This window comes from Paracoccidioides lutzii (assembly GCF_000150705.2).
Source record: "Paracoccidioides lutzii Pb01 unplaced genomic scaffold supercont2.44, whole genome shotgun sequence".
Lineage (NCBI taxonomy): Eukaryota > Fungi > Ascomycota > Eurotiomycetes > Onygenales > Ajellomycetaceae > Paracoccidioides > Paracoccidioides lutzii.
Genome location: NW_015440990.1, coordinates 19868 through 45957, shown reverse-complemented (window position 1 = coordinate 45957; position 26090 = coordinate 19868). Strand labels below are relative to the sequence as shown.

General features: G+C 47.5%; 10 protein-coding genes across 10 annotated transcripts; 9 read left to right on the top strand and 1 right to left on the bottom strand.

Moving 5' to 3' along the window:
- Positions 1-6339: 6339 nt before the first annotated feature.
- Positions 6340-8040, top strand: PAAG_08720 (hypothetical protein; the record flags this gene model as incomplete). Its single annotated transcript, XM_002789319.1, has 1 exon — positions 6340-8040. One exon carries the CDS (start codon positions 6340-6342, stop codon positions 8038-8040), a length of 1701 nt encoding a protein of 566 aa, XP_002789365.1.
- Positions 8041-9123: 1083 nt separating this feature from the next.
- On the top strand, positions 9124-9663 carry PAAG_12627 (hypothetical protein; the record flags this gene model as incomplete). The annotated part of the gene is made up of 1 exon (XM_002789318.2): positions 9124-9663. The coding sequence occupies one exon, from the start codon at positions 9124-9126 to the stop codon at positions 9661-9663; it is 540 nt and encodes a 179-aa protein (XP_002789364.2).
- Positions 9664-9688: 25 nt separating this feature from the next.
- On the top strand, positions 9689-10123 carry PAAG_12626 (hypothetical protein; the record flags this gene model as incomplete). The annotated part of the gene is made up of 1 exon (XM_015848094.1): positions 9689-10123. One exon carries the CDS (start codon positions 9689-9691, stop codon positions 10121-10123), a length of 435 nt encoding a protein of 144 aa, XP_015702294.1.
- Positions 10124-10774: 651 nt separating this feature from the next.
- Positions 10775-12520, top strand: PAAG_08718 (succinate-semialdehyde dehydrogenase; the record flags this gene model as incomplete). The annotated part of the gene is made up of 4 exons (XM_002789317.2): positions 10775-10792; positions 10870-10957; positions 11047-12316; positions 12403-12520. 4 exons carry the CDS (start codon positions 10775-10777, stop codon positions 12518-12520), a joined length of 1494 nt encoding a protein of 497 aa, XP_002789363.1.
- Positions 12521-13250: 730 nt separating this feature from the next.
- On the top strand, positions 13251-16285 carry PAAG_08717 (hypothetical protein; the record flags this gene model as incomplete). Its single annotated transcript, XM_015846600.1, has 2 exons — positions 13251-13472; positions 13652-16285. 2 exons carry the CDS (start codon positions 13251-13253, stop codon positions 16283-16285), a joined length of 2856 nt encoding a protein of 951 aa, XP_015701397.1.
- Positions 16286-16797: 512 nt separating this feature from the next.
- PAAG_08716 (tyrosyl-tRNA synthetase) lies at positions 16798-18953 on the top strand (the record flags this gene model as incomplete). The annotated part of the gene is made up of 5 exons (XM_002789315.1): positions 16798-17096; positions 17223-17376; positions 17469-17755; positions 17847-18204; positions 18273-18953. The coding sequence occupies 5 exons, from the start codon at positions 16798-16800 to the stop codon at positions 18951-18953; spliced, it is 1779 nt and encodes a 592-aa protein (XP_002789361.1).
- A 1256-nt stretch (positions 18954-20209) lies between these two features.
- Positions 20210-20483, top strand: PAAG_12625 (hypothetical protein; the record flags this gene model as incomplete). The annotated part of the gene is made up of 3 exons (XM_015848093.1): positions 20210-20234; positions 20258-20327; positions 20381-20483. The coding sequence occupies 3 exons, from the start codon at positions 20210-20212 to the stop codon at positions 20481-20483; spliced, it is 198 nt and encodes a 65-aa protein (XP_015702293.1).
- Positions 20484-21211: 728 nt separating this feature from the next.
- On the top strand, positions 21212-21671 carry PAAG_08714 (hypothetical protein; the record flags this gene model as incomplete). Its single annotated transcript, XM_002789313.2, has 2 exons — positions 21212-21332; positions 21382-21671. The coding sequence occupies 2 exons, from the start codon at positions 21212-21214 to the stop codon at positions 21669-21671; spliced, it is 411 nt and encodes a 136-aa protein (XP_002789359.2).
- Positions 21672-22449: 778 nt separating this feature from the next.
- Positions 22450-22887, bottom strand: PAAG_12624 (hypothetical protein; the record flags this gene model as incomplete). Its single annotated transcript, XM_015848092.1, has 1 exon — positions 22450-22887. One exon carries the CDS (start codon positions 22885-22887, stop codon positions 22450-22452), a length of 438 nt encoding a protein of 145 aa, XP_015702292.1.
- A 696-nt stretch (positions 22888-23583) lies between these two features.
- Positions 23584-26040, top strand: PAAG_08713 (hypothetical protein; the record flags this gene model as incomplete). The annotated part of the gene is made up of 4 exons (XM_015846599.1): positions 23584-24111; positions 24209-24368; positions 24432-24560; positions 24668-26040. The coding sequence occupies 4 exons, from the start codon at positions 23584-23586 to the stop codon at positions 26038-26040; spliced, it is 2190 nt and encodes a 729-aa protein (XP_015701396.1).
- Positions 26041-26090: the final 50 nt, after the last annotated feature.

Here is a 26090-nt window from a genome sequence, read left to right as displayed (position 1 = left end):
TATAGGGCGGGTAGAGCTACGCCCGTAGGCGACTACCTATCTAGTAGCTATCTTACAAATGAGGCAAAAATGGGTTGCGTATTGCTGCACCGGCAGAGCCCATGGGTCGGTTGCCATAGAGCAGAGGTTTTGAGAGGTTTTAGGTTTGTGGGAGGGAGGTAGGGGAGGCGGATAGGAAGGAAGGCAAGGAAGGAAAGAAAGGAGAGGAAAGAGAGGAAGGAGGAGGAGGTGGTGAGGAAGATGGGGGCAAGACAGAGGAGAGAATGGTCTGTGGGATCTGATCTGGAGGTGCGCGACGGCGCATTGGACAGATATTCTGATAGAAGGCTGTTTCTCTTAGCCAGTTATTGAATTCTAGGGCCCCACGTGAGGTTGCCAGTGTCTCACGGAGATTGTAGATAGGCTGGCGCCGCTTTGCTGCTTTTCTTGCAAGAGTGCAATAGTAGAAATGTTCTGGAGTTTTGCTATGTCCGCACCGGCAGTAGTACTCTGCATCTTCATGCTTAAGGTGGCTGTGGTAGGCTGCAAAGTCTCCATGACCTGATCAGGCGGCATAGAGCTTTCCTAATGTGAAGCATGAAAGTTTTACCTCTGTTGAGGCTCTCTTTAGTGGGATCTCCAGCTCCATATAGTGTTTGGGCTGATTTTTGGCCCAGTAGTTCTCAAAGGCCCGTGTGGTTTGTTCCATAGTGTGTTGCTTTATATAAGCTAGAGTGCCTATGCTGTCAGGTTGAGGTACCATGCTTGCACTTGCTGCCTGCGCTGCGGCTGCTTTGGCTTCAAGATCTGCCTTTTCATTACCAGCCACGCCTGCGTGGCCTGGGACCCATCTAATGACCACCCTGCTCTGGGTGGCCAATGGGAGCCTATCCCTGCTCTGCCAGGCCTTTATGGCTTTCAGAAACTGCGCGAAGACCTGCTGGCTAGAGGTGTTTGGCACAGATCCAAGGGCTCGTGCTACCTCCAAATTGTCTAGGCAAATGTAGACATTGCTGGCAAACTTCGCCTGAGGTGAGGTGGTGGCTTTCTTTAGGCCCTGCAGGGCTGCCATTGCCTCTGCGTCAAAGACCTCTGCTTTATCCATTGGCAGGTTTCCTGTGGAGATTAGACGGTGTTTGCTACCCCAGCATATAGCCCATCCTGCACCAGTCGCACGCTGAGGGTGCTCTATCTGTGAACCATTGGTAAAGACCACCAAGATCCAGGGGATTGCGTTGTTGTAGCCAGCTCTTAAAGTCTTGTGCTGCCTGTTCCTTTGTGCGGCCTGCCTCATACCCAATCTGCAGATCTTCTTTCCTGGGAAATCTCATCCAAGGGGGCGTGAGTAGAGGGTCATATGCTTCTATCCCACCAGCATGACTGGACGCTCTAGACAGACGTGTGGTATAGGGTTTGGTGGTAGCTACTTTATTAGAGCGTCTCACTAGCGGGTGCCTCTTGTCAAGCTTTTTGATTCTTACTGCAAATACAGCACGCCGGTTGTCTAGTGTCTCTTTCATTGGCATGATTCCTAGCTCACGGTGTAGAGCTGAAATGGGTGTGGTCTTGTAGACTGGCAGTGCCCCTCGCAAAGCATCTCTAAGGGCTAGATCTAGCTTTCTGACTAGGCAATCCATTCGATTGGAGATTTCCTTTCCCTTCTCCATTCGTGTGGCTCCAGGCCACCAGGCCTCTGCTCCATAGCAGAGCACAGAGAGCACACAGGCCTGAATGGATTGTCTAAGCAGTTGTACTGGGGCGCCTCTTGCTGTGTTGCTTAGTGCTTGTATGCCATTAGACACCTGTCGTGCCTTAGCCGCCATGGTCTCCACGTGTTTCTTGAAGCTCAGTTTTCTATCTAGCCAGATTCCTAGATATCTTATGGAGCTTTTCACTGTCTTTGCTGTAATAGAGTGAGTGCCAGATGTTGTTTCAAGGTCAATTGAGGGGTTTGAAAGGGTTCTGCGCCGTGTGAAGTGTGCTATCTCAGTTTTGGCAAAATCAAATGTCAGCCCTTCTTTGCTGGCCCAATCATTTAGCAACTTGAAATCCTCCTGGAGAGTAACAACATTCCCTTCAAGAGTGGTTCCAGCACTAAGCAGTCCTAGATCATCTGCGTAGCCTAAGCGTGCACGTCTTCTTTGTATAGTTCCTAGAAAGAACAGAGGCTGAATAAACAGCATGAATAGAATAGGTGAGACTGGCGAGCCTTGTGGAAGCCCTGCTGGGATATCAAAGAGCTCTCCCAGGAGTCCATCCAATCTGATCCTGCCTGTGCGTCCTGTCATGAAGCTTTCCACCCATCTAATTAAATTTGGTGGCCAGCCTTGTTCTTGCAATCTCCGCAGCATCCTTCCTCTGAGTACAGCATCAAAAGCACCCTTGATGTCCAGAGTAAGAAGAGAGACTACTTTTCCATGGGCCCAGGCTTCCTCTATATCATGAACCATCGCTGCCACTAGGTCTGAGGCAGCCTGCCCAGGGAGGGCTCCAAAATGCTGGGGGTGGACAATCTTCTCTTGTATAGCTGTCCAGGCCAGCCTACGGGCTACCAGGCGTTCCAGTCCCTTCCCCAACGTTGAGAGAAGGGCTATAAGCCTGTAGGATCGCGGGAGTGTTGGATCTCTGTTGACCTTAGGCAGCACAACCAGTGTGGCATCTTGAAAGGAGGTTGGGTGCCAGCCAACCCTAAGGCAGGCTCTGAACAGCCTTTCCACTGATACCTTAATATGTGGCCATGCCTTTTGTAGCACCTCTGTTGGCACTCCATCAGTTCCTGGAGTGGTATTACCTGTGTTCAGCAGAGAACTTTGTATCTCATGTGCTGAGGCAACAGGAAAAGGTAATTTGACAGATGGTGGGTTGGACCAGCTGATTGGGATATCCTCTCTGCTTGCAGCCTTCTGTAAGAGCACCCGTTGCAGAAGGTCTCTTTTCTCTCTAGGGGTTGTTCGCGTTTGCCCAGTCTCTTCATCTACAAGAGGGGGGGAATGAAAGAAGCCAGTTGAATGGGCCCATTTGATCATCTTAAAGATATCTTTCCCCACTGAGGCCTCTGCTATCTTGCCTTGCCAGTATTCTCTCTTGGCTTTCCTGGTGGTCCTGACTACGTTGCTTTTTGCTTCTCGTAAAAAACTAGAGCCTAGGTGCTGTGCACGATGTAGTGTTGTCACTGCTTTCTGGCAGTCCTCATTCCACCATGGCTGACCTGTGCCTTGCCCGGTGCTCTTCTTGGTGGAACTTTCCAGGGAAGCTATTAGTGCATCTGTGATACCTTTAGCCAGGGCATCCAGCTGATCTGTATTGGGGTACTCTGGGAAATCACATAGTTTGTCTAGTTTTGGCTTATAGGCCTCCAGTGTCTGGTTAAAGACCTTCTCATTCATGGTGTCGAGACGGAAAAAATGGGTTGGCCTGTCAGGCCTTGCGCCCTGTGGAAGGCTGATTTTGGTGAGAAGAGTCTGGTGGTCAGAGGAAGTGTAAAGGGATCTGTCCACCTGTGTGTCCACTCCTTTGATAACTAATTCCGGGGTGGCCCAGGCCAGGTCTATCATGTTATGCCCACGTGTGGGAGTGTCTGGGTCCATGGTGAGAGTAAAGTTGAAATTCATGGTCCATTGCAGGAATGGTTCTGCCCACATGCTTGGAGGCACTCCTGGTTGCCACACGGGGTGCTTGATATTGAGGTCGCCAGCAAGGAGCAATGGGAGTGCTGGGACAGACCAGGAGAGAAGACAGCCCACACCTTGTCCAGGATCCTCTGCGCCTGGGGGTGCATTGTATATGTTGACTGTCTGAAGCTGTAGACCCCAGGCCTGTATGTGCAGCATGTGGATGTCCCGGTTTTCTGCCCAGGGGCCTGGGACTGCATGAGCATGGATTTGTGGGTGTTTACGCACATAGGTGAGGACCCATGGCTTCCTGTCCCACTTTTCAATTGGGGCAAAGCAGTTGAATGCTGGATGCTTTTTGGAGATGCGTTGGCTTAAGTTCCTGTGAATCCAGGGTTCCTGTATGAGAAGGATGTCAGTCTTTCTTTCAAATGCTAGATTGAGGGCCGTCTCGTGTGCTGGGCCCCCTTTTCCTACGTTGACTTGCATAATCTGCAGGAATTGCGGAGATCTAGAGTTCTTCTTCATTGAGTAGCTGAAAGGAGGGTGTTGTTGCGTGAGATGACGTGTTGGGTGTTGCATTAGATGTTGGGTTGGGCGCCATGCCTAATGCTGTGCCTGATGCTGTGCTCAATGCTGTGCTTGGTGCTGTGTTTGATGTCAGTGTGAGGTTAGATCTATGCTCAGTAGAATCATTCAACCTCAGGTCTGCTGATGGCCCTTGACCACCGCATTTGCTGTTACTTGCCTTGGCCAAGTATGTCTTACTCTGTGCATTGCGGATATCCCTCAGCTGGTTTCTTGAGTGCCTTTGAACAGTCCCATTCTTTATCCCTGGTCTGGCGGGGCAGGATGGATCATCCGCGGCATGTGGTCCAAGACAGTTAGTGCAGTGATTGAGGCATCCACATGCTTCATTCTCCTTATGACAGGATGGATTTCCTTTCACATGATTCTTAGAACTGCATTTTTTGCAGCGAGGGATGCGGAGGCAGTATCTCTCTTGATGAAATCCCCAGCATTTGCTGCATTGTTGTATTTTGACCTTAGGTGCCTTTCTGATCACTGGTCTTTGATATCCATATAGTTCCACTTTTGATGGCAGGTTTACTGCTGTCTCTTGCGAAAAGTGTAATATAAGAGTGGCTGTTGGGTTTCCAGGGTGTATTTTTGCCCAGCGACTCTGGACAGGCTTGATTCTGGTTTGGAGTGTGAATTCTTCTGTCATGGATTCTGCTGAGAGATGCAGAGTTCCACCACCATAGTCACTAATCTCCATGGGCAGCCCAGGAATCAGGCAGGTGATCCAATGTTCTTCCTTCTCTATCTGAGTATTGGTGAGGGTGGCTGCTAAAACATTCTTTTGGGCTAGCAGGGCCTCCATGTCTTGCAAGCTTCTAGGAATGATGGCAATGCCTGTGGGGATGGCTTGAACTGCTGTGATGGCTGCTGCCAAAGGCCCTGGGAGTTCAGCCTTCAGCTTTCTAAGAGTAGCAATTGGGCTTGCTTTGCGAGCTAGATGATCTGAAGGCAGGCGCGCGAGGATTCGTGGTGTTTTTCCTTCTCTGGGGTTATTCCTAAGCAGGGGTTTCTGCAGTATGGTTGCTGGTGTTTTTGTTACATTGGTGCTGTCTGCAGCTGTCTTTGCGTAGGTAGGAGCTCTTGCATCATTTGCACCAGTGGAGCCAGCAGGCTTGATTGTGGTGGACTGCTTAGCTGTTTCTAGACTTCCATTGTACCAGTCCTTGACTAACGCCTTCACAGCGGCTCCAAGGGCCAGTGCCCTTGATAGGCCTTTTGCCTTCATGACATCTAGGTCTTCTTCAATCCGATCAAGCATATTTGCAGCCGCTAGTGCTTCTGCATGGGATTTCTGTGCCTCAGCCTCGTGGGCGGCTAGGAGATCGCTAGCCATCGGGCCACGTAGGTTGAGGTGAATTGGTGCGACATTTCTGCTCTTTGAGCTGCCTGCTGGTGTAGGGGAGCTTGGAGACTCCATGTCATTCAGTTCACATGTGCGGCGGGCGATTGGGGTGAGGAGATGGGGTCTCTTGGGTGGACGGCGTATGGGGGAGCAGATGCGCGTCAAGGCTCGGGACGCGTTTGGTGGTGTTGGGGGGCTGGGCGCGCTGGCGGCGCTGCGTCGGCACGCCATCAGGCTTGCTGCCTGAGGGGATGGGAGAGAGCTTATAGGGATGTGATCAGGATTGATTAAGATGTTTTTGTATAACGATCAGAGAGTTGTTAATGTATGTGTGAAATGCTTGTTTCCATTCTTCGTGTGAATGTACTCTCTCAACACTTAGGGCTCCGGGATTTGTATGCGGGTTATTCCGGCGACATCTGCCAAGACGGCATGCCGAAATTTCACGTGATCATTTGTTTTCGTAAATGTTTTCGAAGTTTTAAGCCGACGTCAGATCAGTCTTGCCCATGTTTATCGATCCAATATTCATGTTAGGAATTGCGAAGACAATATATAACGACTCTCCACGTTTTGTGTTGCTGCCCGATGAAGCTTGCAGAAGTTTCCCCTTCTTTTGTATTCAAATACGTTTGGAAAGTTCGTGACAGCGAGCTGCTATAGTCGCAAAATTTGACCCTTCACCCCTAGGTGTATCAGGATATAATAACAATTTAAGCGGTGCTTTTGTTTGGGTGGGAAATATGGGGGAATTTTTTCCTCTTTCATCCTCAACGTCCATACTCCCACAGGACTTTCTGTTCTGTGGTTTAAGTTAACACCATAATGTTGACATCAAGTTCTCTAAGGGCGGATTCCCCTTCCACGAACGCGAGCCCATCATCACATCAACAAGTTCGAGAAGCATCACAGAGTAATTCGGAGTTACATGGATTAGAGTATGAAGAGAAGCTGATTGTACAGCAAATCATTCCTCAACCAGACGCCTCTGACGGTGGAATATCTCTTACTGAGTTTGACGGCATCTCGGATTCAGACAGCAATAGGAGTGCGCACAAGAAGAATGAGCAAGCTGTAAGCGAAAAAGATTACGACTCCTCCGAAGGATCTCCTGAGCCCGAAAGACCAAACAAATACCGAGGCCCTCCATCAACATGGCGCGCCAAAACTCGACAAGAACGGCAAGAAAGTAAGTCGTTGGAAGCCCTCCGCGCACGAGATCTATCGATCCATCTATTCAACGCGTTCGCACTCAAAAGGAGAGCGAAGGAAATAGAATCTTTAAATTCAGAACAAGTTCAAGAGCACCAATCTAGTAATAGCGGAAATGCAGGCCCGGCTTCGCCATTCGTGCCAACGAAGCAGTGGACCGCATGGCCCCTACCTGCAGACGAGGTTCCAAGAGGAGACGAACATGTGCAGAAAGATGCGAGTGACATCTGTAATATGACCGGTCCATCTGATGGACGCCCTAGCACAGAATTAGAAGAGTGTATCATGGCCCAGATGCTTAAAACAGCCAAAGAGAAATTTGAGGCTCGAGCATGGGAGGATCGACGACCTCGCCTTCGCCATAAGAGCAACGGAGCACCTTCGGATACCGCTGGCACCGAAATGAATACTGAAAATGATTCATGTGGTGGTGAAATTGGCGTACACGCAGAAGTGCAATTCCGACCCGTCGTTCAGGCAGATGATGAGAAATCTAGAGTGACGCTACGGCCCTCAGCAAGACACATACTTAACGATCTCGATAATATTCTTTTGTGTTTACACCATTCCCGACAATCCTATGGTACAACTGTCGACTTTTCTCAAAGCGAATGTGAAACCGAACCTGAAGATGGGTCAAATTCCAGACCCACGTCACGTTCACGAGCCAGGTCGCGCCGCAGCAGATCACGCTCCCGAGGTATAGATCAATCACGGAAGCTGTCTGCGAACACTATCCCTACCGTTATGTCAGATCGCGAAAAGAATGTGGGTCTATCTGATGTCCCAAACACGCTATCACACCCATCGAAAACCCAACGACCACGATCAAATACACCCCGACGTTCTCGAAGCCGATCACCTGGTTCTAGGCAATCTAAGCTGGGTCTACGTGATTGGAGCGACATTGTTGGCATCGCCTCAATGACGGGATGGCCAACACCTGTCGTTATGAGAACAGCAAAACGTTGTTCAGAGCTGTTTGGGGAAGACATGGCATTCAGGACTCTAAATGAAGTGAAGTTGGTACTGAGTGAGGGCTCTGGAAAATCCATGCCTACATGGGAGTATGCCGACGAAGAAGGGTCAGGGGAACTTACGGATTTTGAAATTCCTAATACTACTAACATTGTTCGGAGGCGCGCGCTGGGTCTTAAAGGGCAGCTGTTTTGTCCTGTTAAGGGATGTTCTCGGTCGACGAAGGGATTTTCCAGGACTTGGAACTTGAACCAACACGTGAAAAATAGGCACCCCAATCTTAAGTCTGGGAGCCGTCAAAACATATCCGCCCCTCAAACAGAGGAGTCTGACTGATAGATCACTACAAATGGGCTACTTGCTCCATAACACTTGAGACCTTTCCTACCAGAGCGGAATCCTTTTCTCAGTTAATGCTGACGATTCCAATAGACTCCAATTTGGGAAAAGAACACGCTCACGTAGCCGTGTAAGCTATACTGTGTCTCTCATTCTAATAGCCGTCTCGTTTCCTTTGAACATATACGGAATAGAACGGCATGATTTGCGAAGGCCATTACGAATATGACGCTGACTGGCTCGATTGCGTCAATTGTCGGTCTTGCTTTTTAGTTCACTAGGAATTGGGACTTAAGGAAACAATAAAAAAACTAAGCTGTTGGACAAAAAGGTGGACATGCATGAGGAATCTTGTGCACAATTCAGGAAAGAAACCACTCAATATGGTTGTGTATTGTTGATATTGGAGAGTGTGCTCCCCTCTAGTGAACCGGCAGTACCCTCGAGAAGCACAGTGTTGCAATATGGGTTCCTTGAATGGTCGGTAGAAACCCGTCAATTGGTAAACGGCCCATAGTTCACGTCTTTGTGCATCCGACTCCTTCCCGACTAGTTACTTGAATAAATGGCAACGCTGTCCATGTCCCGCCGGTATATATGAGAAACCGAAAAGCAAGGACAGATGACTTCTAGCTTCGGTATGCTGAGTAATATTTTTATTTTCCATGGGCATGGTCTGGTATGCATACTAGGGTTAGGATGCATGTTGCTGGAAATCTTGATAAAGACTGCGTACACATTTTCATGATGCAAGTGCGTTTGTAACGAGTAGTTCATTCAAAGCCAACTAAATATAGTGATGTTGTTGGCGAGTTTAACTAATTAAGCTTCCCAGTGCTGAGATACATCCATTGGCGGTTCTCAGGCACTTTATGCAGAGAACAGCCGCGCTCGTGTCCGCGGACACTGCATAGCCCCGCCTGAAACTATCATGAGTCGCGTAGAAACTCGTCACCATTTTCTATCAATCTCAACAACCGGAGAATGTGTTTGTTTCTAACATCACTGTGACATAATTTATTGCAAAGAAAACGTTCCAATTTAGAAACCTTACCCCGCTGCCAGGTGAACCAGACAATCATGTCCAACCCAACAAAAACTGCTGATAATCCAGTGAACTCTCCTCACAGTCGAGATGCTGGTAACGGGAACAGGAAGAGGAGGGGCAGGGGACAAGGCCGGGGATGTGGGAGAAGAGAACACGACTCTGAACGTGAACGGTTACGAGCCGTGTCCTACGAAACCAAAGCACTCATCCCGAATATCCTAGCCGCGTCCAAGAAGAGCTACTTAACAGAGGGCTTCCTTTACCGATCTCCGGCGGCGCCACCCCTCTTAGACCAGAGATTTTGCCCTGGGTACACCGGCACCAAGATCCAGGTTCTCAATGTTGATACCTTTGATGCTGGGATCCGGGAACTCAGTAGCAACAGTAACCCGTCAAGCACCACAGTGACGGAACCCACACCACCCGCTCCCGTTGCTGTCCTGAACATGGCTAGCGACTTCGCTCTAGGTGGGGGATGGCTTGGTGGGGCACGAGCGCAGGAAGGAAGCCCTTTGCAGACGCAGCACACTCACTGTATCACTCAAGCAGTCTTTCTATCCCACGCCCGCTAACGCCGTGATCTACAGCCCCGCCGTCATGATATTCCGACACAGTCTAAAGGACGGCCACGGGCTAATGGAGCTATCGAATCCAAATGGGCTCCCTATAGTCAGCGTTATATCTATGGCAGCGCCCCGTCGCCCAGCCGTAATCAGGAGCGAAGATTCGTTGATGAAGTATGCTAATCCCAATGATCGCCAGCTAGCCAAGGAGAAAATGCGCATTGTTCTCCGGCTCTCTGCGTGGAAAAGGCACCGGAAAATTGTCCTAGGTGCATTGGGATGTGGTGCTTTCAGGAACCCGCCAGAGGAGGTAGCCAGCTGCTGGGCGGAAGTTTTTGCAGAGCCGGAGTTCCGTGGAGGTTGGTGGGAGAAGGTAGTGTTTGCAGTGATAGATGAGACGGGATTGGGGAGGGAAGGGAATGGCAATGTAGGAATATATTTTAGGAGGTTGGATGGAATTGAGGTGTAATTTGTGTCTTGTATTTGCTATTTTCATTATCGCATGCGTCCCCTGGGGGGCAATGAGCTATGCCAACATGAGGGAACACCATAACTACTCTTTGTCTATAGGTAATTTTGCCAAATATAAAACGGGGCCTACCATTTCTTCTCCACAGTCAAGGGACCCAACAACCAGTCCGTAATCCATGGATTGGCCGCCAATGCCGAATGCCGAGCTCGGGAACTGTCATGACGAATACGTACGGCAACGACCCGTAGTTAAGTCATCTCCAAACTCCGACATCCATCACCTCGCCCGCCAACCCGCACTTTATCATCTTGTAACTATCAAAAAACAGAATCTCATTTCGAATTTGTGCGCGAAATTGCTGGTTTACTGGGAGACGTAACTGTGTTAGGTGCTCACGGCTGGCGGCCGCCACAGTCATTATTACATCATTTTCGGCAGTGTAGTTAACTGGGAACCCCTCATTTTCCTCTCCCGCTCGGACCTGTCACGACGCTCTGGGCCGCCTCTCTTCTTAAAGACTCCTCGGCTTCTTCAGTGGTTTTCCAAATGGAGAGACTTCTTCGTCCCCTTTGCAACAATCTATCCCGACCCGGGGCTAGATATCCATTCACATTACCCGTGGTTTCTCGCGTAAGGCGGTTCGCAACAATGCACACTGTCCCTCCGGTGAGCACTATTATATGTCTCTAGTGATCGCTTTTGGAAAACCAGTAATTGACTTACTATTTCCCGTGTATCGATAGTTGAAAGATAAATCTCTTTTGATTGATAAATGCTATGTCAATGGTGAATGGGTTGAGGCGCAGTCGAGACAAACTTTTGAAGTTCACGGTATGTGACGGAGTGACGAGATATAGTCTCTGAATACAATTCAACTATGATGATATCTGATAAAGTTTCTAATGCTTCTCCGGTTACAGATCCATCCACAGGAAAACTCATTGGAACGTGCCCAGAATTCACCGCCGAAGATACCCAAAAGGCCATCGATGCCGCGGTCGCTGCCTTCCCAACCTTCCGCAAAACTTTGTCCCGCGAGCGGGCGCGGATGCTCCGAAGATGGTATCAATTGATGATAGATAATGCGGAGGATATTGCTACACTAATAACATGGGAGAATGGAAAACCTTGGGCAGACGCCAAGGGCGAGGCGAATTACGCCGCTAACTTTTTCGAATGGTTCAGTGAAGAGGCTCCAAGGATCTATGGCGACACCATTCCATCATCCGTTCCAGGAAATAGAATAATGACTATCAAAGAACCCGTTGGTGTTTGCGGTTTCATTACGCCCTGGAATTTCCCTGCAGCGATGATCACAAGGAAAATCGGCCCTGCATTGGCGGCCGGCTGTACCGTCGTTGCTAAATCCCCCGGTGAGACTCCATTTACCGCCAATGCAATTGCTGAATTGGCCCATCGTGCTGGAATTCCCAAGGGGGTCGTCAATATCGTCACAGCGCTGAAAAACACTACTGAAATTGGCCTTTGCCTTACTACGAACCCCGATATCCGCAAAGTGTCCTTCACGGGCTCCACCGCTGTTGGCAAACTTCTCATGAAGCAGTCTTCATCAACAATGAAGAAACTCTCTTTCGAACTCGGTGGAAACGCCCCATTCATTGTCTTTGATGATTGTCCTGACCTGGACGCAGCCGTCGCTGGAGCCATCGCCTCCAAATTCCGAAGCTCTGGCCAAACCTGCGTCTGCGCCAATCGTATATACGTGCAAAAGGGCATTTATGACAAATTCGCGGCCAAGTTTGCCGAAAAGGTTAAGGGATTCAAGCTCGGACACGGGTTCTCTGAAGGCGTCACTCACGGGCCTGTTATCCATTCTCGGGCCATCGACAAGGTATCTGAGCATGTTCTTGATGCTACATCCAAAGGTGCAACCGTTCTCATCGGCGGTGAGAGGGCTCTTGATCTGGGCTCGAACTTCTTCCACCCTACTGTCCTAAAGGGGATGACGAAGGATATGAAACTGGCGTCCGAGGAAACATTCGGTCCCGTGGCAGGTCTTTTTTCCTTCGAAACTGAGAAGGAAGTTGTTGAACTTGCGAATAAAGCTGAGGTAGGATTGGCTGGCTACTTCTACAGTAAGGATGTGGGACGTATTTTCCGTGTTGCAGAGGCCCTGGAGGTTGGTATGGTTGGTGTTAATACAGGAATTATTAGCGATACCGCTGCTCCGTACGTTTTCATATTCCATTTCCCCATTTTTGCAATTCATCAGATTTTCCCCTACACACGTTTGGCTAACTGACTGCTCTTCACAGGTTTGGTGGCATCAAGCAAAGCGGATTCGGTCGCGAAGGCAGCAAATATGGTGTTGATGAATTCCTCACCATTAAGACTGTCACTTTCGGGGGCGCTGGAGGGCCCTTGGAGGAATAACGTGATTTGCAGCTATTTTTTCTTTTTTTTCTTTAATTGAATAGGAAATTGAGTCGGATTAATATGTATTATGGTGAATAATATTGGTTTGGTCTGTCTTGTGACCTCTTTTTATTTTCGGAAAATGTGTCCACCTCTTTCAGAGTTGTCCAGGGGTTAGCTATAACTAGTAACTATTAGTTGTTGTTGGGTCTTAAGAGATTTGTATTGTATAGTTATATGTTTCTCAGGTGGCTTCGCTAGTGAAGGCTACTCCTCCTGCACCGACAATTTTGAATGATCCGTAGCCAGCAGTTTGAACGACTTGAATAAATTTCGTGAACTGACTAGGTCAGACGCGTCCTTTAGATTTAATATGTTCCTCAGTTGGACATCTAGCATGCAAAAAAGATTTTCCAGTACCGTTGTGTTTGTGTTTCAGAGGAGCAAATGAAGTGCCGAACCGTGGTACAGATAGTTACAGGTAACTTTTGATGATTAACTAGTTCATTGCTCTAATAATATCCGTCTCCAAATCTCCACCTCTCGTTGCACGATATTTAACAGTTCTTCAGTTATCCAGATGTAAATTACATTAATCTATACCCTCTTGGTTATCATCTCGGACAGTCATCCTACAATTCAATAGGGGACAGTTGAATACTTCGCCCACCCGTCTGTCTACACAACAACAACAACAACAAAAGTAAATAAATAAATAAAAAAAAATAAAAATAAAAATAAAGGTGAAATGACAAAAGCGACCCTTTCATCCATGCTCTCGAGCGCTCTAGCTTCTATAACTCTAAACACGGGACAAGGGAGTGCAACTCAACTGAGCCAGCAGAAGGCAGAACGCCCCTCACAGATCAAATTTGTGCGAGCAGCACAGATGAGCCTTTTTGCAGATATTACCAGCTGGCCGCCCTTGGGCCAGGTTACATGTCTGAAAAGGAGTGGAGATCAAGATAAGGTATGGCGGATAGTGTTATCTTGAGCAGACTTCTTTCTCAGCCTCTTCCGTAATATGACATTTTATTTCATAACTTGCAATTGCTTGCTTTAAATTACAAGGTTTTTATCTAGTTGTCTCTTTGCCGAGATGCAGACGTTAAACGCCATATATTAACTATAGTTGCTAATACTTCATAGCTCCTCTTTACCGTCCAACTCAAGTCAAGCCGCTCGTTTCCTGAGCAGACCTGGGAGGTTTCCATCTGGCATAATGTTAACAATAACGATTCATGGGAAGCACTTCCCTTGCAAAAGAGTTCGACGTCACAAACTATTCCCATGGCAATGGGCCCTGGACCAGGGCCAAACTATCACACCTACACATTTTCCCAGGAACTTGACTTCCCGAAACAGGGTAAGCATGCCGCTTTTACTATTAGATATAGAATCGATGCAGAGTCTTCGTGGACATGGGTGAAGGATCAATTTGGGACGAAAGATGGCGAATTGGTTTTTGAACCTTTCAGCTCTCAACTTCGCAAGAGCCTTGAGCCCGTGGTCCAGGAGTCAAAGTTGACTGAATATTTGGATCATATTAATCCGAAGCTCGAGATTGAGACACGCTCTAGCGAGTCCCCCGGGGCACTTTTGTGGAGCGTGACAGGCACTATCCTATCCGCGATTGATAACCAGAGCACTCACGAGAAAATAAATTTCGCACTCCCGAAGGATTTCGTCAGATATTTTGCTCTTGTCCGTATATGGGAACCTTGGATTGCACCACGACACGGCATGAATAACCTGGCTTTGACAGAGGACGCTATTTTTCTGTCATTTTTGCGCAAAGATGGAACGCACCTCGTTCTCCTTGCTATCAGTGGGGTGGATAACGTCATGACTCTATTTAATTCCGGAGACAAAGGCCAGATTGTGGCGGTTGTGAGGAATGACAGTTTCCACAACTCCAACTTTCAGGTTCTAGTTGCGGTGGCACCTTCTTTCGAGGTCGCGAAAAGCGCTGTAATGTATGAGTCCCGAAAAGTCGTGAGACAGATTTCTGGAACTAGGTCCGCAACTTCAACTACGCCGCAGGAGCTGAATGAGCCGAAATCACCGTTGGATAGTGATATTGTTCTCGTGGAGGATGACCCTCAGGTTCAATGGATGTCTGATTGGTATGACGGCTTAGCTTATTGTACTTGGAATGCTCTAGGACAGGACTTGACAGAGGAAAAAATATTAAAAGCCCTCGATATTCTAAAAGCAAATGGCATCAATATTGTCAACCTCATCATAGATGATAATTGGCAGGCATTGGACAGAAAGGGCGAGGTTCAGTTTAAACGTGGCTGGATGGAATTCGAAGCGAATAAGGAAGGGTTCCCAAATGGGTTGAAGCATACAACCAGTAAAATACGCCAAAAGCACACACATATCCAGCATATTGCCGTTTGGCATGCCCTTCTCGGATATTGGGGTGGTATCTCACCTGACGGTCAGATAGCAAAAACGTATAAAACAAAGATCGTCAAAAAGGTTGATGGCGTTGCCGGTGGGAGTATGCTGGTTGTCGACCCGGATGATATTTACCGGTTCTATGACGATATGTATAAATTTCTTTTGGAGGCTGGAGTTGACTCCGTCAAAACCGATGCGCAATTTTTCCTCGACATGCTGCAGGATCCCACCGACCGAATCCGATTTACGACGGCGTATCAAGATGCGTGGTCCATTGCGTCGCTGCGTTATTTCCAAGCCAAAGCAATCAGCTGCATGTCGCAAGCGCCACAGATCATTTTTCATTCCCAGATACCGACAAACAAGCCACGGATTCTCCTAAGGAACTCTGACGATTTCTTTCCCGATGTCTCCACGTCCCACCCGTGGCACGTTTTCTGTAATGCACATAACGCCCTCTTTACACGGCATCTTAACGTGATCCCTGATTGGGACATGTTCCAGACCAGCCACCCGTATGCATCCTTCCACGCAGCAGCTAGATGTGTTTCTGGCGGTCCCATATACATCACCGATGTGCCGGGTGAACACGATATCAACCTTATCAATCAGATGACAGCTCCGACAACCGAAGGCAACACTATTATTCTTCGGACTAGTGTTCTAGGAACCTCAATTGACGTATACCACAATTACAACGAAGGCCAGATGCTCAGGGTAGGATGTTACACAGGCTGGGCAAAAACTGGAAGTGGTATCCTAGGCCTCTTCAACATCGGCGCTGGAAAAACCACCTCACTAATCTCCATCCTAGATTTCCCAGGCATTTCTCCTGGTAGCAATGACAAGTATGTGATACGCGCACATTCTTCTGGCGCCATCTCGCCAATAATGAAACCTTCAGACCAAGCCTCACTGGTTTCCGTATCTCTGGAAACAAAAGGCTGGGAAATTTTAACCATGTTCCCTGTCAGGACATTTAAAATGCCAAATAGACAAACAAGTAGCAGAGGTGCCACGATAAACACAGATGTCGCTATTCTAGGCCTCTTGGGCAAAATGACTGGAGTTGCTGCTATTGTAACTTCAGATATTTTCCTTATCGCTAATAGCAGGCTCAAATTTAACATTAATTTGAAGGCATTGGGAACATTGGGTATATATATATCTGATTCTACCTGTCGCACTGTGGAGGGAAACTTCCTGGTGTTGCTCCACGGGCAGGTGGTCCCCATGCACACTGTTCAGCTGAAGGCTGCGGAAGATGGGACTGGGAAGACAGTGCTTGCTATTGATGTTGAGACCGCGTGGAAGGAGTTGGGTTTAGTTAGCGGTTGGAGCAATGAAGTATTTGTTCAGATTTTTATGAGTTGAATCATGATTTTGCTGATTAGTTCGCCTGGGTCAATCGGGATGTGCTGGGATTGGACTGGGGTCTGATATTGTGATGTTTCTTATTTCAAGACTTGGTTGTTCGACGCTTGAGAAGTTTATATCGATTTGGTGAATTTCATATTTCTGAATTATTTTTGACATTGCATGATCCTAGACCAACTGAGTAACTTCCATCATCCGTACAGAGTAGAAGAGCGTCTATTTATTGTTGAAGGATAAAGCACAAAGCGTCTAAATTTTTGTTTTCTCAGGTCTAATAGGGAGTTTTAGCGCCAACCGGGCTATCATTGATCCACAGTCCACAAGCAAACTTTGAGGTAAAGTCTCGGATAGACCTTTTAGTCTGAGGAAGACATCCATTTTTTCACATCGTAACGAAGGTTGAAGTTATTTACGCATCCAATTGATATAAGGTAGTAAGTAGCCTGAGATCACTGAGCGATTCCAACATGTCTGTTTTTTCTTAACTCCGCCATCGATTCATCCGAATGATGGCGCAATTTCGGTCGTTCCCTGCCTGCTCGCTCTCCATGCTTCCTTACCCCCAGTTCATGATGTTTCTCCGATCGCAGCCTGCCAATGTGGGGAGAATGTCACTAGGAGGAGCGAAATCCTCTAGCATCATGACAGCCTCTTTGCTCCAAACACGCAATATCACACAAAAGCATATCCTGCGGATGCGGGAGGCGGAGGAAACGTGGAAAGGATATGCAGAGGAAATCAAGGCTGGCAATAGAAAGAGCTTTTTGGAACTTATGGAAGAACGGGGATTGGTCAACAAAGTTGTTGGGTATGTTAGCTACGTAATCTCCCTGGAGAGAATAAGCAATGGAATGAATATGCCCATATACTGGCGAATGTTCATGTTGCGCGACACGACTTGCGTATTCCGCTAACGCAATTGTGCGTACTGTAGTGATCGAGATGCATTGAATAAAATGTGGACGGAAAGGAGAGTGGGCGTATACGCTGGTGTCGATCCTACAGCGCCGTCTCTGCATATTGGACACATGCTACCATTTATGGTTCTGGCATGGGCTTATGTCCACGGTATCAGGGCGGTTTTTCTGGTGAGCACATTCTGCTTTTACGCTCTTCCACGCTATATACCTGTCCAAGTATGGAGCTGTATTATGTAGCATATAACTAATTCAAACAACAGCTAGGCGGGTCCACAAGTCAAATTGGCGACCCTACAGACAGAGAAGACCCCAGAGCTAAACAGGCCAGGGTTACGCGCAAAGAGAATATGGTGAACATGCATCTCCAACTTAAAACTCTCGGGATGTCTATTGAGAGGTACGGGGCTAAACATGGATACGCATATGAACCTATATGGAGACGGGCAATCGTGAATAATAATACATGGTGGCTCAAGGAGCCGTTCATGGAGGTCATGAAAACCATGGGAGAGAGTGCGCGATTGGGGCCGATGCTTGGGCGGGATACGTACGTATACGCGCCCTTCACTATTTGTCTAGTATAGGATTCTGTTAGGTGTCTTCCAGACGAGGGCGGCTGACACAATACGGCTTTGCAGTGTTAAGAATCGTTTACAGAGCGGGAAAGGCATGTCCCTGGCGGAATTTACATATCCTCTCCTGCAAGCATGGGATTGGTGGCAACTCATCCAACAACAAAACGTTTTGGTGCAAGTTGGCGGGTCCGACCAGGCTGGAAACATTCAATTTGGCATTGATGCAACGAAATCTCTGATGAAAGCGGACCAGGACTACTGGCGAAAGCATGCTCCGAAACCTGAAGACCGGGAAATATTGGAGCCTATGGGTTTTACTACACCTCTCCTCACAACCCCATCAGGGGAGAAGTTTGGAAAGACAGCGGGAAATGCTGTCTGGTTAGATAAGGACATGACTCCGACTTTTGACCTCTACCAGGTAAGAGATCTGTACCTTCTGATTGTCCATTTACTTCAATAGCGCAACATGAAACTCACCGTCTATAGTTTTTCATACGGGTTCCGGACGAGAATGTTGAACAATATTTGAAATACTTCACCTTCCTCCCTATACCCGCAATCAAGGAAATCATGGTACAGCACATGGAGGACCCGTCTAAGAGAGTCGCACAACACAAACTGGCTTCCGAATTCGTCGAACTTATGCGGGGGCCCGCGGAAGCCGCCCAAGCTGAGAAGGACCATCGAAGCCTTTTTGGAGGGCAAATATCCACGGCCCCAGAAATGGAGGCCCGCCCAAAACGTGATATCAATCTTTCAGAAACGAGCCCTTTTAATGCGCCATCCCCACATGTTACTCTCCCAAGATCATTGGTCGTTGGACAATTTTTCCACAAGGTTCTTTGGTCAGCAGGGCTCGCATCATCTAAGGCAGAAGCGATGCGGCTTATCTTACATAATGGAGCGGCTGTCGCATCAAGATCAGACTCCAAGGCCACTATGGATGACAAATTGTCCTACGTTCCGATCAAGACTTGGAACAAAGATGCAACGGAAAAATTTATCATTGACGATTCTCTGCTGATCTTGAGGATTGGAAAATGGAAAGTGAAGATAGTAAAAATCGTGAGCGATGAGGATTTTGAGAAACTAGGCCTACAAGCTCCAGGATGGAGGGAGGAGGAAGAGGAAGCTGAGGTGAAATCGGGCGATCTGAGAGTCGAATAAATCATCAAGGTAAGATGGATTTCTCCTCTCGTTTTTCCCGCTCCGTTCCGCCTGACCCGTTAATAGCGATATGCTGTATACTTTTACGGATTTTTCTTCCTTCTACTTCTTTTTTTTTTTTTCTGTTTATAGACCTGTAAATTAGATTGGAGCTTGATTCCCCTTATCCCTATCTACTTGCCCTGTCTCCTCTTCTTTTTTTGTGTCTTAATCTTTGTTTGTCGGGGAACACAATTTCATTTTTCTATCATGATGCCCTTTAGTACTTCTTCCTTTGCTAGTAGCCTCAAACTCTACCATCGAAAAGCCTCAGCATTTACTCCATACCTAGGTATACCGTGGGGAATTGCCTTACATGGTTTAGCGCAACATCGCCGCTTTCTGGACTATATAAACCACCTCCTTCCGCCGCTCGAACATCTTCTCTCCGTCATCACTATATTCCCTTTCTTTTGTCATAATTCTCTTTCCTCATGTGTACTATGCCCATCCCTTCTCATCGGGCCCCACTGCTAGTATCACCTGGCCCAGCTGTGCCGCAGCTGAAACTGTTCTCGACATGGTGACCATGTCCACTTCCCTTCTTCCCTGATGCAATTTCGTCTCACTCTGCTGTCAAGTTAACCTAAAATTATTCACAGACTGAGCCCCGCTACTAGGATATCTAGTCTGCTCAGGGCTGTGCAAGGTCTGGAACGTTTGGTTGATTGCACGGGTGACATGTCCAGACGAAGAAAAAAATCTCCTCAATGATTAAAGTCTCACGGCGTGGCGGATGCATGACGTGCACTTGATCCAAACTGCTCTAGTGCAGGTGAATTCTCAGTCACTCGATGTTCCCTTTTGACCAGCAGCAAGATACTGAGTCGACAAAGATGGATGTCCACTGGAAAAGGTACTTCAGCCTCAGCCTCCTGGGTGCTATAATCAACCAGGAGAGAAAGGGGTGATGCGACAATGTGGTGTGATGTCCAAATTTTCTCATCTTCATGATCCGCATTTTGATGAATTAGCGGACTGATTCACTATTGGAAATTTGAGTTCACGCTATAAGACTGTGCATTGGAGCAGCTATGATTGCATGACAATCATTCTAGCACCCCTTCAGTCAGTGCTACAGTTTAGGAAATAAAGAGTGAGAAGGGTTACAATCTTCCCTTACTTTCTGCGTAGACGGCGGCTGGTATTGCAAGGTGGTAGGTGATGACACTCATTTTCATGCCTTGTTTTACCAGGATTTGCCTGACCTTACCTCCATGGCGCCAACATTCTTGCACCATGGTGATTCTTCCACACCACCCAAGACGAGTTCACTACAGTTGCTGAACAGTACAAAGACACTCTAAAGCTTGAAACCGTCAGAGTGGCAATGAAGTGAGTCATGTGCACAATTGCCGTTGATCTCTTTTCTCTCTCACCTTTTCCAGGGAGGCGGAGCATCCGAGCCAAAGCGATGCTGCAAGGTATTTCACCGCTTTCGAGCTCGACAAGGATGAAAAGATCGTTGCATCAAAGCACTACTATAAGTGAAAGGCAACGACAGTGCTGGGAAACTTAGATTATTCGTGGGGCAGGGAAGGACAAAAAGCAGGACGGCAAGAAAGTGTGATGATGGTGACACGAAGTGGATGGCCTGGCGGTGCTTAGCTAGAATACAGTCAGACACTATACACAGACCTCGAGTTATGAAATTCATGGCTGTGAGGTTGAATTCGCACTTGCACATAGGTTAGCGTTGTCTATATCCAACCAATTTTAGCTATGATCAATGAATTTTGATCCATCCCATCCATCCGTCTTGCATACCTAAGTCGACTAGCGCATGGTTAAATCCGGGCCAAAAATAGCCAGCGTCTCGCTACGATCCCTGGGTATCAACAACACCTGCGTTGCTGAACTATTTGCCCTACATCACTTGTCAACAAATCTCAAAATTTTGGGGAGAATATGGTACCTCCACCTAATGAATTGATCGGTACGGCTGGACGTCGCTATGTCTTCAAGAAACTGATTCAGGAGAGACCACATGTTGGTCGCGTTTGGTTAGCAACGTGCGAGAATACCCGCTCCATCATGTACCACAGGTCGATGAGCTTACAGTGCTCCAGATCCGGACAAGGCAAATTCATCTTGAAGGACATTCCCAAGGCAATTTTCTGAAGCTTCAATGAGGACATACGACCGCGGCTTTAAAAAGCTCATTTCTACGCTTACCACATGACATCATTCCAAATCAGTGGATACTTGTGTACAAGTACATGAAAGATGACTTTCTGAGCCTTGATAGAAAGCAAATATCAATGCAAGCGAGGAAGCAGATCCTAAAAGGTAGTCTGCGCGGGATTGCTGAGCTGCACAGCCATGACATTGTTCATTTAGGTGAAGGACGCACTCTTCAGTTCCATAACCTAAACCTAATTGCTTCCAGATATCAAACCTGACAATATCATGATCAACTACCGCGGTACTGGCCCGGAAATGATTGTTGAGGAGGCTCGGACAATCGATCTTGAAAACGAAGCTTATCTCCCTAAAGGGAGGTGCATTAAAGGGATGTTAGCCGGCAATGATACCTGGCGCAGTCCGGAGGGCTACTTCAAGGGCGAGCTTAACAAGCCTTCTGAGTTTCGATTCTTCTTCTGTGTCATTGTTGCTTTCCCCTGCCTGGTAGAGCTAGACAATGAGGCAGTAGCCCCGGAAAACAGCCTACAGTGCTAGGAGAAAGGTGATTTGCTGTGAGTGGACCTTTGCCTAGACTAAAGCGCAGGAAGCGGATCCGAGCAAAGAGATATGTGAAGTAGATAGGATTCCTCTTTTCTGGAAAATACCCCTAACTTGAATGATTCCGCAAGAACGTTCTGTGGATATATTTTTTCTGTCACGTGGAGTCATTCGGGTTGTGGTGGATAGACACTGTAGCATTTATCAGTATCAAGTTACGAATCAACTGTTGTCAAGAAATTCTACAACTCTCTCGTCAATGCCGTTTTGCATAAGAACAGAGACAGGGTCGACCAGGGAGTTGCGTGCGTATGACATATTCCTTCACGACTTCAGAAATGTGACAACTGTGTAATATAACAAAGACAGCAAGGCTCTCTGCAAGCCAGGCCAACCATCATGGCTATGCCACAATTCAGATTGTTCAATTTCAGCTCCAGTTGATGGACAAATTCACATTAGAAAACGCCTGGAAACGTCTATTCACTACCCGAATTCCTTTATCCCACACGTTCTTGAGGATCTGTTCTTCGTGGATGGTGAGATCATTGATCCAGTGGACCACCTCCCGAAAGAGTTCTGCAGGCTGCAGTTGGTTCTCATTTGGATAACAGAGATTACTCACCTCCACCAAAGGATCGCCCGGGGAGGAAGGAGGGGGGGAATTCGGGATTGTGACGAGCGACATAAATATGAATTACCCGGAGAGAGGTGCGGGAGTGGAGGGCATTCCACAATGAGTGCGTCAACATCACGTTCTGGAACTTATAGGACGTTATACGGCCTCTGCCATCAATATTTTTGCACCTTGGAGCAGGAAGGCATCAGCGCAGAGTGTGCAGTTCTGCGGCAAACCTTTCAATCGGAAACCTGGTGGTAAGCGTCCGCCTATGGTCAGATTCATAATCTTCGTTGTACTAATTTCATACGGTCCTGTGACACCGTCTGATTGTCGAATGCAGAGGTATAGGCTTTCAGCCGCAACGGCTGACAGGTTAAGAAATCTGACCGTGGAAATAAAACAAAATTCAACCTTCACCTTGCGCAAGCTCTGTATTGGCCCAGGGAAAAACTTTTCAGCATTTGCACCTACCAAATTCCATAGTTTGAGGGACCACAGACGCGGGAACTTGGCCATGGTTATACTGAAGCCGTCTACCGTCGCATCATCGTGTTCTCCCCCACAGAGCTGAAGTTTTTCTAGTGATTGCATGGCTGGTATGTCACCATTCTCCCAGTTCCCAAGGTCCCAGAGTTTGATGACGCGGAACGCAGAATGGCCGTACGCCTTCAGTGGATGGCAAAGCCCAACGATTATGTGTGTCAATCAGCGCGCATTCTGCAGGAACCGGGTCAACAAGTCGTGGTATCCGAGTTTGCAAAGATCGCACTCGGTTATACTATAACTAACATCAGCACATGAAACCAAGGAAAAATCGGGCTACTCACATTAATGATCTCAGCGCTGACATCTCATTCAAAATGCGCAGGATAAAGCGCTAGGACGCTACCAGATAGACCCTCAAGCCTAAGTGTTCGTACTTGCACACTGTATAGAGGTATTTATTTATCTTCCCCCGGCTTATCCAATGGATGAATGGAATCATCCGCAGTTGCCTTCAGTATCACGTGACATGCCCCATTAACGCGTCGAACACGCTAATGGTAACTTTTGTCACGTCTCCCTTTCTGACATCCATCTCGGGAGGAATTACTCCGTATTCTTCAACTCCCCTTCAAAAGTTCGCCCCTTTTTCTCTATTTCCTATTATTGACGCCGATACTAGATATTTTACCGTATGAGTATACAAAATCATGTACCGCCTTGCAATTGATTCATAACTAGAACCTGTCCCGTCTTTCAAGCACTCTCAGAGCAGTCATTTTATCCTCTCCTCTCGTAGGAGATATGGTGGAACATACCAACTCGCAGAAGACACCAAATGCGCGTGTTCTAAATAAGTCGACCTCAAGCACCCAAAATATGAAGAGCCAAAAGTCCATCTTGGGTTTCTTCCAGAAATCCTCACCTGTAACGGTGGCCGCGTCTCCTGCTTACCGTAACAATACTACCCAGGATCTTGTGTCTTCCCCTTCCCAGAGAGCAGCTTCAGGGCAAAAAAATCACATCAATTCGAGATCGAATTTCGGGACTGCCATTTCGAAATCCCTGAAGATCGGAGAGGATAAAAATGTTGCTGGCGGTGGACAGAATCATACCCCTGTTCCAAGTAGTGATGATGTGGGGTATGATGAGGATGATTCCAAGATGGATGATTCTGCAGCGGTGGTAGAGGGTGAGGAGGCTAAGGAAATTGATGCGAGTTCGGTTGATAGCGGCTGTTTCCCGTCCTCCACTGCAACCACAAACGAAGTCGATGGCGTACTGATTGAGAATGGAGTGCCTGATCGAAGCTCGGTCACACCAGCACGACGGGTAAGAAGACTACGTGTTTCACCAGTTCAGTTCTATTATATGGGAACAATGTCTTAGGTCTGGTGGAATGCTTGCTCACGTTGTTGTTGAATTCTAGGCGAAAAAATCTGTCAAAAGCTATCTAGAGTCAGATGACGAGGATGTCATCCCAGCGAGTAGAAAATTCGGCGCAGGGGGGACCGCGAAAAGGAGGAAAACCGTTGCTTGTTCGGCTGATGAGGATGAATTCAATGATAACGATGGGTTTTCCGATGACGGTTAGCATACATAATTTGGTTTTCTTGGAAAGATTTTTCACTACTAATACTGTGTCCATGTAGACCTAGATGACTTTATTGTCCCAGATGATTCTGAGGATGAGGTGAAGCCATCCAAAAAGCGCAAGCGGCCCTCCAGTGCTTCTATCAAAGTATCGCCTTCGAAATCACCTCCCGTTCAAAATGAGGGAAGTGATCTTGAGCTTCCAGATGCATCTACTAGCTCTGCTCTGAAATGGACTTATGATCCTAATGATACAGAACCACCAAAGCAGCGACCTGCTCTCACCAAACCACAGTACAAAGGGAGAATAAAAAAGCGAAGGCCCATATGAGTGAACCGGAGCACCGTTACCCGTGGCTTGCTAATATTACGGATATTGACCGAAACCCACCTGGACACCCTGACTACGATCCGCGGACCATTTATATTCCTCCTCTAGCATGGACTAAATTCTCACCGTTTGAGAAACAATACTGGGAAATTAAACAGAAATTTTGGGATACGGTCGTCTTTTTCAAGAAGGGCAAATTTTATGAACTCTACGAAAATGACGCTACTATCGGCCATCAACTCTTCGACCTCAAACTTACAGATCGTGTGAACATGCGCATGGTTGGCGTCCCGGAAATGAGCTTAGACCATTGGGCGAATCAGTTTGTGGCTAAAGGTTTCAAGATCGCGAGGGTGGATCAAAGCGAATCTGCTCTCGGTAAGGAAATGCGAGAGAAACAGGGTAAGACGGGTGGCAGCGTCGGGAAACAAGAAAAAATCATCAGGCGTGAATTGGCCTGTGTCCTTACTTCTGGCACTCTTGTGGATGGCGGAATGCTTCAAGATGACATGTCAACGTATTGTGTGGCCATTAAGGAGGCACTAGTCAATGACCTACCAGTATTTGGACTCGCTTTCGTCGACACTGCGACAGGCCAGTTCTATTTGGCAGAATTTATCGATGATGTCGATATGACCAAATTTGAGACCTTCGTTGCCCAAACGCGCCCACAGGAGTTACTTCTCGAGAAGTCTGTCATGTCCACCAAAGCTTTGCGGATTCTGAAAAATAACACTATCCCCACCACCCTCTGGAACTATTTGAAACCTGGAAAAGAGTTCTGGGAAGCAGATATTACTGTGCGGGAGCTCGATGCCAGTAATTATTTTGTCTCACTAGATGGGGATAACCTCTTGGCCTGGCCACAAGTCCTACGAGAAGCAAGGGACAAGGAATTTGCCATGTCAGCATTTGGAGCGCTAGTACAGTACTTGAGGATGCTCAAAATTGAACGAGATTTGATCACAATTGGAAACTTCACGTGGTACGATCCGATCAGAAAGGCCACCAGTCTCGTGCTTGATGGCCAAACCCTTATCAACCTTGAGGTGTTCGCCAACTCGTTCGATGGGGGCCAGGAGGGCACCCTCTTCCAACTGCTCAACCGATGCGTAACACCATTCGGCAAAAGGATGTTTAAGCAATGGGTCTGTCACCCCTTAGTGGATGCTAAGAAAATAAATGCACGCCTCGATGCTGTTGATGCTTTAAACGCAGACAACGCCATCCGTAACCAATTTTCTTCTCAGCTAACAAAAATGCCTGACCTTGAGAGACTTATTTTCTCGTGTTCATGCTGGAAGCTGCAAAGCTCAGGATTTCCTCCGTGTGCTTGAAGGATTTGAGCAGATCGATTATACAATGGGTCTGCTAAAAGAAACTGGCT